The 18046-nt window shown below is 47.5% G+C and overlaps 1 protein-coding gene across 1 annotated transcript in view; it reads left to right on the top strand.

Annotated features, from left to right (window-relative positions):
- The window catches only part of DNAJC27 (DnaJ heat shock protein family (Hsp40) member C27), a 47963-nt gene that overhangs the window by 23834 nt on the left and 6083 nt on the right, over positions 1-18046 (top strand). Inside the window, exons 2-3 of the mRNA XM_044289364.1 lie at positions 11652-11823; positions 17747-17829. Of these exons, the coding sequence (XP_044145299.1) occupies positions 11737-11823; positions 17747-17829 (170 nt within the window). The 5' untranslated portion in view covers positions 11652-11736. The remainder of the gene's footprint in view (positions 1-11651; positions 11824-17746; positions 17830-18046) is intronic.

Raw genomic sequence — 18046 nt, 5'->3', positions numbered from 1 at the left:
ACAGGATATACAGCGCTCAGCTCTATAGATACAGTGTAATATACAAGATATACAGCGCTCAGCTCTATAGATACAGTGTAATATACAGGATATACAGCGCTGTGCTCTATAGATACAGTGTAATATACAGGATATACAGCACTCAGCTCTATAGATACAGTGTAATATACAGGATATACTGCCCTCAGCTCTATACATACAGTGTAATATACAAGATATACAGCGCTCAGCTCTATAGACACAGTGTAATATACAGGATATACAGCACTCAGCTCTATAGATACAGTGTAATATACAGGATATACAGCGCTCTGCTCTATAGATACAGTGTAATATACAGGATATACAGCGCTCAGCTCTATAGATACAGTGTAATATACAGGATATACAGCGCTCAGCTCTATAGATACAGTGTAATATACAGGATATACAGCGCTCAGCTCTATAGATACAGTGTAATATACAGGATATACAGCGCTCAGCTCTATAGATACAGTGTAATATACAGGATATACAGCGCTCAGCTCTATAGATACAGTGTAATATACAGGATATACAGCGCTCAGCTCTATAGATACAGTGTAATATACAGGATATACAGCGCTGTGCTCTATAGATACAGTGTAATATACAGGATATACAGCGCTGTGCTCTATAGATACAGTGTAATATACAGGATATACAGCGCTCTGCTCTATAGATACAGTGTAATATACAGGATATACAGCGCTCTGCTCTATAGATACAGTGTAATATACAGCTCTCAGCTCTGTAGATACAGTGTAATATACAGGATATACAGCGCTCAGCTCTATAGATACAGTGTAATATACAGGATATACAGCGCTCTGCTCTATAGATACAGTGTAATATACAGGATATACAGCATTATCCTCTATACAGTGTAATATACAGGATATACAGCGCTGTGCTCTATAGATACAGTGTAATATACAGGATATACAGTGCTCAGCTCTGTAGATACAGTGTAATATACAGGATATACAGCGCTCTGCTCTATAGATACAGTGTAATATACAGGATATACAGCGCTCTGCTCTATAGATACAGTGTAATATACAGCTCTCAGCTCTGTAGATACAGTGTAATATACAGGATATACAGCGCTCTGCTCTATAGATACAGTGTAATATACAGGATATACAGCGCTGTGCTCTATAGATACAGTGTAATATACAGGATATACAGCGCTGTGCTCTGTAGATACAGTGTAATATACAGGATATACAGCGCTGTGCTCTATAGATACAGTGTAATATACAGGATATACAGCGCTCAGCTCTGTAGATACAGTGTAATATACAGGATATACAGCGCTCAGCTCTGTAGATACAGTGTAATATACAGGATATACAGCTCTCAGCTCTGTAGATACAGTGTAATATACAGGATATACAGCGCTGTGCTCTATAGATAGTGTAATATACAGGATATACAGCGCTCAGCTCTGTAGATACAGTGTAATATACAGGATATACAGCGCTCAGCTCTGTAGATACAGTGTAATATACAGGATATACAGCGCTCAGCTCTGTAGATACAGTGTAATATACAGGATATACAGCGCTCAGCTCTGTAGATACAGTGTAATATACAGGATATACAGCGCTGTGCTCTATAGATAGTGTAATATACAGGATATACAGCGCTCAGCTCTATAGATACAGTGTAATATACAGGATATACAGCGCTCAGCTCTGTAGATACAGTGTAATATACAGGATATACAGCGCTCAGCTCTGTAGATACAGTGTAATATACAGGATATACAGCGCTCAGCTCTGTAGATACAGTGTAATATACAGGATATACAGCGCTGTGCTCTATAGATACAGTGTAATATACAGGATATACAGCGCTCAGCTCTGTAGATACAGTGTAATATACAGGATATACAGCGCTGTGCTCTGTAGATACAGTGTAATATACAGGATATACAGCGCTGTGCTCTGTAGATACAGTGTAATATACAGGATATACAGCGCTCAGCTCTGTAGATACAGTGTAATATACAGGATATACAGCGCTCAGCTCTGTAGATACAGTGTAATATACAGGATATACAGCTCTCAGCTCTGTAGATACAGTGTAATATACAGGATATACAGCGCTGTGCTCTATAGATAGTGTAATATACAGGATATACAGCGCTCAGCTCTATAGATACAGTGTAATATACAGGATATACAGCGCTCAGCTCTGTAGATACAGTGTAATATACAGGATATACAGCTCTCAGCTCTGTAGATACAGTGTAATATACAGGATATACAGCGCTGTGCTCTATAGATAGTGTAATATACAGGATATACAGCGCTCAGCTCTATAGATACAGTGTAATATACAGGATATACAGCGCTCAGCTCTGTAGATACAGTGTAATATACAGGATATACAGCGCTCAGCTCTGTAGATACAGTGTAATATACAGGATATACAGCGCTCAGCTCTGTAGATACAGTGTAATATACAGGATATACAGCGCTCAGCTCTGTAGATACAGTGTAATATACAGGATATACAGCGCTCAGCTCTGTAGATACAGTGTAATATCATACCTCCCAAGTCCCTCTTTGATGCTTACATGTCCTTCTTTCTGACCTGGAGAATTAATGAATAATTGTGCATTAATACATTTACTAATCTCTCTGTACGGCTTCCACCTGTATATTGGACCAGAACTTTATTATTTGGTGCAATTTAGACCTTAAAATCTCTATAATCTGATGATTTATAAGCTAATATTTAAATGGATATTGAAGTGCAAGAAAAGAATTGTCCCCGGGGCTCCACATGCTGTAAAACATAAAGGACCTTACAGTCACCTCGCCGATCCCCGGCTGCTGCACTTGTGACGGGGGTCAGTAATTGTGCTTTGGGTGGAGTTAGAGGCGTGGCCTTGTATGAAAAATCTGCCATGATGTGCGCCGCATATAATTGTGCCTCTTTACCATTTTTAGAAGTTGGGAGGTATGTAATATACAGGATATACAGTATTAGGGTCCAGTCACACGTCCGTATGTGTTTTGAGTATCTGCGAACACATCAGATATATCGAGTATAATGGAAGTCAATGGGAGAACCCGAGCATTAAACGGATGTCTGGCCTATCAACTTTCAATGTAATTGTCAGCTCAAAACCATTGTAAACTATGGGTAACGGGGAATCAGTGTCTGATTCCGGAGAGGGAGCCTGAGAAACGGCTACCACATCCAAGGAAGGCAGCAGGCGCGCAAATTACCCACTCCCGACTCGGGTAGGTAGTGACGATAAATAACAATACTCTTAAGATGCCCTGTTATTGGAATGATTAATAAAAAATTATAGGGAATGTCACTGCGGTATTTTTGATTTGGAAACGTTAGCCAGGAGAGGCCGCGCTGCCGCTTTGTTGACTCAAGATAACTTCTGCCTGATCGCACATCCCCGTGATCCAATTGGATATCTTCTCTATCAACTTTCAATGTAACAGTCAGCTCAAAACCAATGTAACTGCGCTAACGGAGAATCAGTGTTTTGATTCCGGAGAGCCTGAGAAACAGCTACCACATCCAAGCAAGGCAGCATGCGCACAAATTGCCTATTAGGTATAAGTAGTTGCGGGCCTACATAAGAGCTGACCCAATAAAAGATTTGAGGTGCGGGCCTGCAGGTGAGCTGAACTAGTTAAATATTTGAGTTGCAGGCCTGCAGGTGAGCTGAACCAGTAAAATATTTTAGGTGCGGGCCTGTTAGGTGAGCTGAACCAGTAAAAGATTTTAGGTGCGGGCCTGTTAGGTGAGCTGACCCTGTAAAAATTTGAGTTGCGGGCCTGCAGGTGAGTGGACCTTCTAAAAAATTGTATGTGAGGGCCTGCTGGTGAGCGGACCCTGTGAAAAATTTGATGTGAGGGCCCGCTGGTGAGTGGACCCTCTAAAAATTATATTCAAATATGTGACGAATAAGCATGTTGATATGATGGAAGAGGAGAAGGAGGATGAGAAAAGGAAGATTGAACCATATACCCTTGTTTGTGGTGGAAGGGGTGCATGGGAATACAGTGTATTCAGTACATTATAAACAACACATTTAGAGGGCCTTTATGTTCATTCGCTTTCCTCTGGTAGAGTAGAGAAGTCATGGTCAATCCAGGCCTTGTTCATTTTTATAAGAGTCAACCGGTCAGCATTTTCAGTTGACAGGCGGATACGCTTATCTGTTATAATGCCACCAGCAGCACTAAATACCGGCTCGGACAAAATGCTGACGACAGGGCAGGCCAGCACCTCCAAGGAGTAGAGCGCCAGTTCGTGCCACGTGTCTAGCTTGGACACCCAATAGTTGTAAGGCCCAGAGGGATCATTGAGGATGCTGACACAGTCTGCTATGTACCCCTTTGCCATGTTCCAAAATGTTTCCCTCCTTGTGACACTAGGCCGCGCATCAGGGTGAGGGTGCTGGCGGGGTGTCCTGAAACTGTCCCAGGCTTTGGAGAGTGTTGCCCTGCCTCTGTTGGAACTGCTGTGTGTTCCCCTTGTCTCCCTTCCTTGGTTGGCCAAGGAACTACGTACTCTGCCACCAGTGTTGTCAGATGGAAAATGTTGGAGCAATTTTTCCACAAGGACCTTCTGGTATTGCACCATTTTGCTCGTCCTCTCAACCACAGGAATGAGAGATGAGAAGTTCTCTTTGTAGCATGGGTCGAGAAGGGTGAACAACCAGTAATCCGTGTTGTCTAAAATGCGTCCAACGCGCAGGTCGCGGGAAAAGGCAGCCTAACATGAAGTCAGCCATGTGTGCCAGAGTACCAACAGGCAAGACTTTGCTGTCGTCATCGGAAGGATCACTCCCAATCTCCTCATCCTCTTCCTCCTCTTCTGCCCACCCAGGCAGAACAGATGGAAATAAACTTCCATGGGTACTACCCTCTGTAGCTGAGGCAACCAACTCCTGCTCATCCTCCTCCTCTTAATCCTCCACTTCGCGCTGAGAAGACGAACTGAGGGTGGTCTGGCTATCACCCTGTGTAATGTCTTCCCCTATTTCCACCTCTTCCACATGCAAAGCGTCCGCCTTAATTGTGAGCAGCGGGCGTTTGAGTAGACACAGAAGTGGGATGGTGACGCTGATAATAGCGGCATCGCTATTATCAGGTATGGATGTCACAGAGGTCAGACATCCATGCCCACTCTTCGCTTGTGCATAGCGGAAGCTGACTGGAAAGGCGACGACCATGTTGCAGCTGGTATTCCACTACTGCCCTCTGCTGCTCACAAAGCCTGGCCAACATGTGGAACGTGGAGTTCCAGCGCGTGCTCACGTCGCACAACAGCCGGTGAGCTGGCAATTTCAAGCGCTGCTGCAGCGTTGATAGACTGGCTGAAGCTGTCGGCAACTTGCGGAAATGGGCACACTTGCGGCGCACCTTCACCAGTAGCTCAGGCAAATTGGGGTAGGTTTTTATAAAGCGCTGTCTAAAGTTGCCCAGCTCCAAAGCCGCCCACCAGGCTACGGCCATTATCAGACACAACCATGCCTGGTTCTAGGTTGAGTGGCGAGAGTCACAGCTCAGTCTGGTCCCTTATACCCTGCCATAGCTCTGCGGCGGTGTGCTGTTTGTCCCCTAAGCATATCAGCTTCAGCGTGGCCTGTTGCCGCTTCCCCACTGCAGTGCTACACTGCTTCCAGCTACTGACTGATGGCTGACTGGTGCTGCACGCGGATAATTCGGAGGTGGAAGTGGAGGAGGAGGCGGAGGAGTCGAAGTGGGGGTTGGAGCCACTAACCTAGGTGCTGGCGGAAACCCTGATGGAAATGGGGCCCGCACTCCTTGGCGTCAGTAGCACCTGTGCCACCCAGGGTACGACTCGCTCCCGGCCTCCACAGCATTCACCCAGTGTGCCATCAGGGAAATGTAGCATCCCTGGCTGAAAGCACTTGTCCATGTGTCCGTGGTTAAGTGGACCTTCCCAGTAACTGCGTTGGTCAAGGCACCTGTGATGTTATGGGACACATGCTGGTGTAAGGCGGGCACGACACACCTTGAAAAATAGTGGCAGCTGGGGACTGCGTAACGAGGGACGGCCGCCGACATCAGGCTGCAGAAAGCCTCAGTGTCCTAGTAATTTGGAAACCTGCGCATTTAGTGCTATGGCCTGTGGGTGGGTGGCTGGGTATTTGCGCTTGCGTTTAAATGCCTGGGGTAATGACATTTGGACGCTGCGCTGGGACACAGAAGTGGATGTGGTCGCTGATGGTGCTTGCGAAGGTCCAGGTGTAGGGCTGGAGGCATCTGGGCCTGCGTCTTGGACAGGGGATTGGCCAGCACGTAACACCGGGGAAGATGAGGCAGTGGTGTGACCCGCAGACACTGACTGTGGACCCAGGCGTTCGGCCCATCTATTACGGTGCTTTGATGCCATGTGGCGGATCATGCTGGTGGTGGTGAGGTTGCTAGTGTTCACGCCCCTGCTCATTTTTGTATGGCACAGGTTGCAAATTACAATTCTTTTGTCATCTGCACTTTCCTCAAAAAGCGCCAGACTGCGGAACACCTACCCCTTGGCAAGGGAGATTTCCGCAAGGATGTGCTCCGGGGAACAGTTGTGGGCCTGTTTGGTGTGGTCCGCCTTCTCCCTTTTGCCACCCCACTGCCTCTTCCAGTCTGTTGTGGTGCAGCAGATTTCCCCCCCCCCCCCTGTACTGTTGTCCTCGCTCGGCTTGTTGCCACCTTCCCAGGTTGGGTCAGTGACTTCATCGTCCACCACCTCCTCTTCCATTTCCTCACTCTGCTCATCCTCCTAATTTGTTGACCTAACCACAACCTCAGTGATTGACAACTGTGTATCATCCTCTTCCTCAACCTCTTGAGACAGTAATTGCGGTTGAGTCATTGGCAACTGTGTCTCATCATCGTCCACCTCATTAAACACTAATTGCCGTTCCCCAGCGTCATGTTCTTCTGACTCTGGATGCTCAAGAGGTTGAGAATCGGGGCACAAGATCTCATGTCCCTCTTCAAGCGGGCTTGGCGAGAGGGCCAAATCAAGGAATGGCGATGAAAATAGGTCCTCGGAATATCCGAGTGTGGGATCGCTTGTTTGGCCAGACTCTCCATGGTGGGAGGAAGGAGGATCAGGGTGAGGAGTCTGTTGACCAGACTCCTGGCTACTGAGACTGGACTTTGTGGAAGACAGTGTGGTGCTTAACTGACTGGAAGCTTTATCTGCTGCAATCCAACCGACCACCTGGTCGCACTGGTCTGACTTCAAGAGTGGTGTCCTGTGCAGCCCTGCAGACTGGGACATGAAGCTAGGTATCGTGGATGAGTGTGGTTCTTGTGCTCTGGCAGCAGGCACAGTTTCTCCGCGCCAAGGGCCACGGCCTCTGCCTGCACCATCAGCAGCACGGCCACTTCCCCGTCCCTTACTGCTCGCCTTCTTCATGTTAAATGTTATATGTACGCTTGACACACAAGATGTGGCACGGATGCCACAGTTCACAGCAAGCACAGTATATGGAAAAAGTACATAAAAATATGGAAAAAGGAAAATAGATTTCACTTATATTTTTACTATCTCTTGTCCTGACACGCAGATGTGACAATTCACTGCAGGGACCGTTTATAGCCAAAGTGGGGATAAAGTATGGAAAAAATATATTTGTTTCGCTAATATTTTTCCCAATATCTGCCCCTGACACACAGAAGGTATTGCAGCGCAGATGTCACAGGTCACTGCAGGGACCTTCTATATAGCAAAATAATCGCTATTTCGAAAAGTATAAAAAAATATATTTGAGAACAACTTTGCAGGATTAAATTGCTGCCACCACACACTATAGTCCCTAAGACTTTTGGGTCTTTGAAACATTTTAAAATTGAATAAATTGCGATCACAAACTCCCTACACTGTCTGTCCCCTCCTACGCTCTGCTCTCCCTGACTATGACTGATCCGAGCACGTGTCATCAGGTGCTATATAGCCCCCGATGACGCGTTCCGGCCAGCCAATCACTGTAATGCCAGCAGCCAACATGGCTATGGCATTGCAGTGAGGGCAGTACTTACCTGCGCGTTTATTGACTGCGTAGCAGCCAAGAAACGTGCGGGGAGGAGACTTGAGCATGGCACTCGAGCACATGCGGTACTCAGCCGAGTACCGCCATGTGCCGAGCATAGCGATGCTCGAGCCAAACAGGTATTCAGCCGAGCATGCTCGCTCAACACTAAGCGGAAGGCCTCTTGCACACGAATGTGTGCGCCCCGTGGCCACGCTGCGGTCCGCAAATTTCGGGCCGCAATGCATGAACTCCCATCGTGGGGCAACCGCAGCGGATCATGGACCCATTCACTTTAATGGGTCTGTGATCTGGCCGTTCCACAAAAAGATAGGACATGTTCTATCTTTTTGCGGAACGGAGGTGCGGGACGGAAGCACTCCGTAGTGCTTCCGTAGGGTTCCGTTCCGTGCTTCCGTTCCGCACCATTCCGCATCTCCGGATTTGCAGACCCATTGAAGTGAATGGGTCCGCATCCGTGATGCTGAATGCACATGGAATGGTGCCCGTGTATTGCGGTCTACAATCCGGCCACGGAGCGCAAACGTTTGTGTGCAATAAGCCTTAAGGCTTTTTTTTGTGTTTACGTTCCATTTTTTGCGTTCCGTATATATTCATTTCAATGGATCCGCAAAAAAAAACAGAAGGTATTCCATATGCCTTCCGTTTCCGTATTTCCGTTCTTCCTTTCCGTTCAAAGATAGAATATGTCCTATTATTGTCCGCATAACGGAAAAGAATAGTACTGTTCTATTAGGGGCCAGTTGTTCCGTTCCGCAAAAAACTGAATGCACACTGACATCATCCGTATTTTTTACGGATCTGTTTTTGGCGAACCACAAAATACTGAAAAAGCCATACGGTCGTGTGCAAGAGGCCTTATCCTCTATACAGGATATACATCGCTGTGCTCTACAGATAGTGTAATATACAGGATACGATATACAGCATTATCCTCTATACAGTGTAATATACAGAATATACAGTGTAATATACAGCATTATCCTCTATACAGTGTAATATACAGAATATACAGTGTAATATACAGAATATACAGTGTAATATACAGCATTATCCTCTATACAGGGAGTGCAGAATTATTAGGCAAGTTGTATTTTTGAGGATTAATTTTATTATTGAACAACAACCATGTTCTCAATGAACCCAAAAAACTCATTAATATCAAAGCTGAATATTTTTGGAAGTAGTTTTTAGTTTGTTTTTAGTTTTAGCTATTTTAGGGGGATATCTGTGTGTGCAGGTGACTATTACTGTGCATAATTATTAGGCAACTTAACAAAAAACAAATATATACCCATTTCAATTATTTATTTTTACCAGTGAAACCAATATAACATCTCAACATTCACAAATATACATTTCTGACATTCAAAAACAAAACAAAAACAAATCAGTGACCAATATAGCCACCTTTCTTTGCAAGGACACTCAAAAGCCTGCCATCCATGGATTCTGTCAGTGTTTTGATCTGTTCACCATCAACATTGCGTGCAGCAGCAACCACAGCCTCCCAGACACTGTTCAGAGAGGTGTACTGTTTTCCCTCCTTGTAAATCTCACATTTGATGATGGACCACAGGTTCTCAATGGGGTTCAGATCAGGTGAACAAGGAGGCCATGTCATTAGATTTTCTTCTTTTATACCCTTTCTTGCCAGCCACGCTGTGGAGTACTTGGACGCGTGTGATGGAGCATTGTCCTGCATGAAAATCATGTTTTTCTTACCTTGCAGACTTCTTCCTGTACATCTGCTTGAAGAAGGTGTCTTCCAGAAACTGGCAGTAGGACTGGGAGTTGAGCTTGACTCCATCCTCAACCCAAAAAGGCCACACAAGCTCATCTTTGATGATACCAGCCCAAACCAGTACTCCACCTCCACCTTGCTGGCGTCTGAGTCGGACTGGAGCTCTCTGCCCTTTACCAATCCAGCCACGGGCCCATCAAGACTCACTCTCATTTCATCAGTCCATAAAACCTTAGAAAAATCAGTCTTGAGATATTTCTTGGCCCAGTCTTGACGTTTCAGCTTGTGTGTCTTGTTCAGTGGTGGTCGTCTTTCAGCCTTTCTTACCTTGGCCATGTCTCTGAGTATTGCACACCTTGTGCTTTTGGGCACTCCAGTGATGTTGCAGCTCTGAAATATGGCCAAACTGGTGGCAAGTGGCATCTTGGCAGCTGCACGCTTGACTTTTCTCAGTTCATGGGCAGTTATTTTGCGCCTTGGTTTTTCCACACGCTTCTTGCGACCCTGTTGACTATTTTGAATGAAACGCTTGATTGTTCGATGATCACGCTTCAGAAGCTTTGCAGTTTTAAGAGTGCTGCATCCCTCTGCAAGATATCTCACTATTTTTGCCTTTTCTGAGCCTGTCAAGTCCTTCTTTTGACCCATTTTGCCAAAGGAAAGGAAGTTGCCTAATAATTATGCACACCTGATATAGGGTGTTGATGTCATTAGACCACACCCCTTCTCATTACAGAGATGCACATCACCTAATATGCTTAATTGGTAGTAGGCTTTCGAGCCGATACAGCTTGGAGTAAGACAACATGCATAAAGAGGATGATGTGGTCAAAATACTCATTTGCCTAATAATTCTGCACGTAGTGTACAGTGTAATATACAGGATATACAGCATTATCCTCTATACAGTGTAATATACAGAATATACAGCGCTGTGATCTATAGATAGTGTAATATACAGGATATACAGCATTATCCTCTATACAGTGTAATATACAGAATTTACAGCGCTGTGATCTATAGATAGTGTAATATACAGGATATACAGCGCTCGGCTCTATAGATACATGATAATATACAGGATATACAGCGCTCAGCTCTATAGATACAGTGTAATATACAGGATATACAGCATTATCCTCTATACAGTGTAATATACAGGATATACAGCATTATCCTCTATACAGTGTAATATACAGGATATACAGCACTCAGCTCTATAGATACAGTGTAATATACAGGATATACAGCACTCAGCTCTATAGATACAGTGTAATATACAGGATATACAGCGCTCAGCTCTATACATACAGTGTAATATACAGGATATACAGCATTATCCTCTATACAGTGTAATATACAGGATATACAGCGCTCGGCTCTGTAGATACATGATAATACAGTGCTATAGATACAGTGTAATATACAGGATATACAGCGCTCAGCTCTATAGATACAGTGTAATATACAGGATATACAGCGCTCAGCTCTATAGATACAGTGTAATATACAGGATATACAGCGCTCAGCTCTATAGATACAGTGTAATATACAGGATATACAGCGCTCGGCTCTGTAGATACAGTGTAATATACAGGATATACAGCGCTGTGCTCTATAGATACAGTGTAATATACAGGATATACAGCGCTCTGCTCTATACATACAGTGTAATATACAGGATATACAGCACTGTGCTCTATACAGTGTAATATACAGAATATACAGTGTAATATACAGGATATACAGCGCTCGGCTCTGTAGATACATGATAATACAGTGCTATAGATGATGTATAAACTACAGGTACATTTTCTTTTCATGCAGGTTTGTGTCTGTATAATACGTGCCGCACCGCCACACACCGTCGGTGTGCTCCCCATCTTCTCCTGTCACGGCCTATAAGACAGCCATGGAGACTAACCTGCAGAAGAGGAAGGAGAACCGCAAGGCGCTGCGCATCAAAGTAATCAGTATGGGCAACGCCGAGGTGGGCAAGGTAAGAGGCGCCATCCTAGTAATGTATCGCACCCCCACTGCGCTCCGGGGCGGTAGTGCACACTAGGGTTACAAGCTGCACTTGGCCAGTGGGGGTGTTTACCTCCACCCAGGACTTTTGGAAAGATGATGGCACTCCAATCTCCATAGTATGTGCAGAGCCGGTGTAACATAGCCCAGAGAAGGGGCGCATAACCCTCTGACCACCCATAGGTGCCTTGTAGTGTTCCCCCACCCAACCAGACACCGACATGTTGAAAGACAGCCCCAGCCTTCTGATGCAGAGAGCAGAGTGCCGCCATATAGATATCACTTCATGGCATGAAAGGTACAGCTCAGTGCCCCTGGTTACTGCTGCCATATCAGAGAGAAGAGGAGCGGCGCACAATGCATAGGTGCAAGTAAGTAGTAATGGTGCCCTGGCATAATGGTTGGCACTGTGTGGTTGTCTCTGTTATAGGGGCGCTGAGCGTTGTCTCTGTTATAGGGGCGCTGGGTGCTGTCTCTGTTATAGGGGTGCTGAGCGTTGTCTCTGTTATAGGGGCGCTGAGTGCTGTCTCTGTTATAGGGGCGCTGAGTGCTGTCTCTGTTATAGGGGCGCTGAGTGCTGTCTCTGTTATAGGGGCGCTGAGCGCTGTCTCTGTTATAGGGGCGCTGAGTGCTGTCTCTGTTATAGGGGCGCTGAGTGCTGTCTCTGTTATAGGGGCGCTGAGTGCTGTCTCTGTTATAGGGGCGCTGAGCGTTGTCTCTGTTATAGGGGCGCTGAGCGTTGTCTCTGTTATAGGGGCGCTGAGCGCTGTCTCTGTTATAGGGGCGCTGAGCGCTGTCTCTGTTATAGGGGCGCTGAGCGCTGTCTCTGTTATAGGGGCGCTGAGCGCTGTCTCTGTTATAGGGGCGCTGAGTGCTGTCTCTGTTATAGGGGCGCTGAGTGCTGTCTCTGTTATAGTGGCGCTGGGTGCTGTCTCTGTTATAGTGGCGCTGGGTGCTGTCTCTTATATAGTGGTGCTGGGTGCTGTCTCTGTTATAGGGGCGCTGAGCGTTGTCTCTGTTATAGGGGCGCTGAGCGTTGTCTCTGTTATAGGGGCGCTGAGCGCTGTCTCTGTTATAGGGGCGCTGAGCGTTGTCTCTGTTATAGGGGCGCTGAGCGCTGTCTCTGTTATAGGGGCGCTGAGTGCTGTCTCTGTTATAGGGGCGCTGAGTGCTGTCTCTGTTATAGGGGCGCTGAGCGCTGTCTCTGTTATAGGGGCGCTGGGCGCTGTCTCTGTTATAGGGGCGCTGGGCGCTGTCTCTGTTATAGGGGCGCTGAGCGTTGTCTCTGTTATAGGGGCGCTGAGCGTTGTCTCTGTTAGGGGCGCTGAGCGTTGTCTCTGTTATAGGGGCGCTGAGCGTTGTCTCTGTTATAGGGGCGCTGGGCGTTGTCTCTGTTAAAGGGGCGCTGGGCGCTGTCTCTGTTATAGGGGCGCTGGGCGCTGTCTCTGTTATAGGGGCGCTGGGCGCTGTCTCTGTTATAGGGGCGCTGAGCACTGTCTCTGTTATAGGGGCGTTGTCTCTGTTATAGGGGCGCTGAGCGTTGTCTCTGTTATAGGGGCGCTGAGCACTGTCTCTGTTATAGGGGCGCTGTCTCTGTTATAGGGGCGCTGAGCGCTGTCTCTGTTATAGGGGCGCTGTCTCTGTTATAGGGGCGCTGTCTCTGTTATAGGGGCGCTGAGCGCTGTCTCTGTTATAGTGGCGCTGGGTGCTGTCTCTGTTATAGGGGCGCTGAGCGTTGTCTCTGTTATAGGGGCGCTGAGCGCTGTCTCTGTTATAGGGGCGCTGAGTGCTGTCTCTGTTATAGGGGCGCTGGGCGCTGTCTCTGTTATAGGGGCGCTGGGCGCTGTCTCTGTTATAGGGGCGCTGTCTCTGTTATAGGGGCGCTGAGCGCTGTCTCTGTTATAGGGGCGCTGGGCTCTGTCTCTGTTATAGTGGCGCTGGGTGCTGTCTCTGTTATAGGGGCGCTGAGCGTTGTCTCTGTTATAGGGGCGCTGAGCGTTGTCTCTGTTATAGGGGAGCTGAGTGCTGTCTCTGTTATAGGGGCGCTGAGAGCTGTCTCTGTTATAGGGGTGCTGAGCGTTGTCTCTGTTATAGGGGCGCTGAGTGCTGTCTCTGTTATAGGGGCGCTGGGCGCTGTCTCTGTTATAGGGGCGCTGAGCGCTGTCTCTGTTATAGGGGCGCTGAGCGCTGTCTCTGTTATAGGGGCGCTGAGCGCTGTCTCTGTTATAGGGGCGCTGGGCGCTGTCTCTGTTATAGGGGCGCTGAGTGCTGTCTCTGTTATAGGGTCGCTGAGCGCTGTCTCTGTAATGAGGATCACTGTTTCATTGGCTTGTTGCTCTGTAGTGGGGGCACTGTGTGACTGGTTATATTACAGGGGCACTGATAGGTCTATAGTGGGGGCTCTGTGTGACTGGTTATGTTACGGGGGCACTGATAGGTCTATAGTGGAGGCTCTGTGTGACTGTCTCTGTTATGGGGGCACTGATAGGTCTATAGTGGGGGCACTGTGTGACTGGTTATGTTACGGGGGCACTGATAGATCTGTTATGGGGGCACTGTGTGACTGGTTATGTTACGGGGGCACTGATAGGTCTATAGTGGGGGCTCTGTGTGACTGGTTATGTTACGGGGGCACTGATAGATCTATAGTGGGGGCTCTGTGTGACTGGTTATGTGCCGGGGGCACTGATAGGTCTATAGTGGGGGCTCTGTGTGACTGTCTCTGTTATGGGGGCACTGATAGGTCTATAGTGGGGGCTCTGTGTGACTGGTTATGTGCCGGGGGCACTGATAGATCTATAGTGGGGGCTCTGTGTGACTGTCTCTGTTATGGGGGCACTGATAGGTCTATAGTAGGGGCTCTGTGTGACTGGTTATGTGCCGGGGGCACTGATAGGTCTATAGTGGGGGCTCTGTGTGACTGTCTCTGTTATGGGGGCACTGATAGGTCTATAGTGGGGGCACTGTGTGACTGGTTATGTTACGGGGGCACTGATAGATCTGTTATGGGGGCACTGTGTGACTGGTTATGTTACGGGGGCACTGATAGGTCTATAGTGGGGGCTCTGTGTGACTGGTTATGTTACGGGGGCACTGATAGATCTATAGTGGGGGCTCTGTGTGACTGGTTATGTGCCGGGGGCACTGATAGGTCTATAGTGGGGGCTCTGTGTGACTGTCTCTGTTATGGGGGCACTGATAGGTCTATAGTGGGGGCTCTGTGTGACTGGTTATGTGCCGGGGGCACTGATAGGTCTATAGTGGGGGCTCTGTGTGACTGGTTATGTGCCGGGGGCACTGATAGGTCTATAGTGGGGGCTCTGTGTGACTGGTTATGTGCCGGGGGCACTGATAGATCTATAGTGGGGGCTCTGTGTGACTGTCTCTGTTATGGGGGCACTGATAGGTGTATAGTGGGGGCTCTGTGTGACTGGTTATGTGCCGGGGGCACTGATAGGTCTATAGTGGGGGCTCTGTGTGACTGTCTCTGTTATGGGGGCACTGATAGGTCTATAGTGGGGGGCTCTGTGTGACTGGTTATGTGCCGGGGGCACTGATAGGTCTATAGTGGGGGCTCTGTGTGACTGGTTATGTGCCGGGGGCACTGATAGGTCTATAGTGGGGGCTCTGTGTGACTGGTTATGTGCCGGGGGCACTGATAGGTCTATAGTGGGGGCTCTGTGTGACTGGTTATGTTACGGGGGGGACTGATAGGTCTATAGTGGGGGCTCTGTGTGACTGGGTATGTTACGGGGGGACTGATAGGTCTATAGTGGGGGCTCTGTGTGACTGGTTATGTTACGGGGGCACTGATAGATCTATAGTGGGGGCTCTGTGTGACTGGTTATGTGCCGGGGGCACTGATAGGTCTATAGTGGGGGCTCTGTGTGACTGGTTATGTACCGGGGGCACTGATAGGTCTATAGTGGGGGCTCTGTGTGACTGGTTATGTGCCGGGGGCACTGATAGGTCTATAGTGGGGGCTCTGTGTGACTGGTTATGTTACGGGGGCACTGATAGGTCTATAGTGGGGGCTCTGTGTGACTGTCTCTGTTATGGGGGCACTACAGAGCGGAGGAGACAAGGTGGTGTCCCAGCTGATTCCATAACTGCCTCCTCCTCTCAGAGGTACCAGATGGGGGGTTGGTGCATATTTCAGCCGTGAATTATGGGATCTGACAGTGTGGCCCCCTGAGCAGACCCAGTTGTGGCCCCTGCTGCGGAGTGATGTATGTAGAGTAAGGTCAGGGCTCATCTGCAGCGTTTTCTGCTCTCGCCTGTCATTACCCGGATTATATGACAGCGACGTGTCCAGACCGGTCTGTGAACGCTTTGCAAACCCCCCACTACCCCCGCATAGCGGAGTCCTGTCGTCACGCCCCACACTGCACAGTCTCACCATATAAACCCCGTATATCTGCACAACCTTTTACAAATACATTGTTACTTGTACTTTTTGGAACAGCCCCCCGACCGCGTCCGTGGTGTGCCCCCTGCCCCCTAATCTACACATGTAGAAGTGAATAGAGGTGGTCGTCTGGGTTAGTAAACTCAGATATTACAGATTAGTGGAAGGTGCTAAAACTTTATGTACTGGCCCTTTAAATTGTAAGTGACTGTGGCGTGTGGTCACCCTGCAGCTCCCAGACACCTGCTGTGCTACGTCTGCACAGGACATACCTCGCCTCCGCCAGTACATACCGACCCTCATACAGTACCCGTGTAATAGGACTGCAATGCATGAGTTATCAGAGTAATATCGGCTGCCCGAACAAAAGTGATTTAGCATTAATGAGGTTCACACCCCCAGATCCTCCCTGTGTCTGTCATTGGTATGTCTGTACGAAGTAAGTCTATCCTGGACTGATCCTGAGTTACATCCTGTATTATACTCCAGAGCTGCACTCACTATTCTGCTGGTGCAGTCACTGTGTACATACATTACTTATCCTGTACTGATCCTGAGTTACATCCTGTATTATACTCCAGAGCTGCACTCACTATTCTGCTGGTGGAGTCACTGTGTACATACATTACATTACTTATCCTGTACTGATCCTGAGTTACATCCTGCATTATACTCCAGAGCTGCACTCACTATTCTGCTGGTGCAGTCACTGTGTACATACATTACTTATCCTGTACTGATCCTGAGTTACATCCTGTATTATACTCCAGAGCTGAACTCACTATTCTGCTGGTGGAGTCACTGTGTACATACATTACTTATCCTGTGCTGATCCTGAGTTACATCCTGTATTATACTCCAGAGCTGCACTCACTATTCTGCTGGTGCAGTCACTGTGTACATACATTACTTATCCTGTACTGATCCTGAGTTACATCCTGTATTATACTCCAGAGCTGCACTCACTATTCTGCTGGTGGAGTCACTGTGTACATACATTACATTACTTATCCTGTACTTATCCTGAGTTACATCCTGTATTATACTCCAGAGCTGCACTCACTATTCTGCTGGTGCAGTCACTGTGTACATACATTACTTATCCTGTACTGATCCTGAGTTACATCCTGTATTATACTCCAGAGCTGCACTCACTATTCTGCTGGTGGAGTCACTGTGTACATACATTACATTACTTATCCTGTACTTATCCTGAGTTACATCCTGTATTATACTCCAGAGCTGCACTCACTATTCTGCTGGTGGAGTCACTGTGTACATACATTACATTACTTATCCTGTACTGATCCTGAGTTACATCCTGTATTATACTGCAGAGCTGTACTCACTATTCTGCTGGTGGAGTCTCTTTGTAGATACATTACACTTCTGAAGTTGTGTTACAGTGTATCATGGTCAGTGTTGGGGGCTGTATAGATGTCCTGGGTGTACAGACAGGACTAATGTCTTTGTTTCCTCTCCCCAGAGCTGCATTATAAAGCGTTACTGCGAAAAGCGATTCGTCCCCAAGTATCAGACGACTATCGGGATAGATTATGGGGTCACTAAGTAAGTACCAAATCCTACAGGACGCGTCACGTGTCATCATACAGTGCCAGCTACCAGCCTCCATATACAGTGTGATGCCGCCACCTGCTGGCGGTCTTGTATATCGAGAGCATGATGACATCATCAGAGACTATTATATTTAGAGGCACAAAATAGACTTGTTAGCGCAGCAGCCATCTTGTATTGTGACTGACCGTCCACCTCCCGAAGCGACCTG

This window comes from Bufo gargarizans, chromosome 4 (genome assembly GCF_014858855.1).
Source record: "Bufo gargarizans isolate SCDJY-AF-19 chromosome 4, ASM1485885v1, whole genome shotgun sequence".
Taxonomy (NCBI): domain Eukaryota; kingdom Metazoa; phylum Chordata; class Amphibia; order Anura; family Bufonidae; genus Bufo; species Bufo gargarizans.
This window is presented reverse-complemented; position numbering and strand designations above follow the sequence as displayed.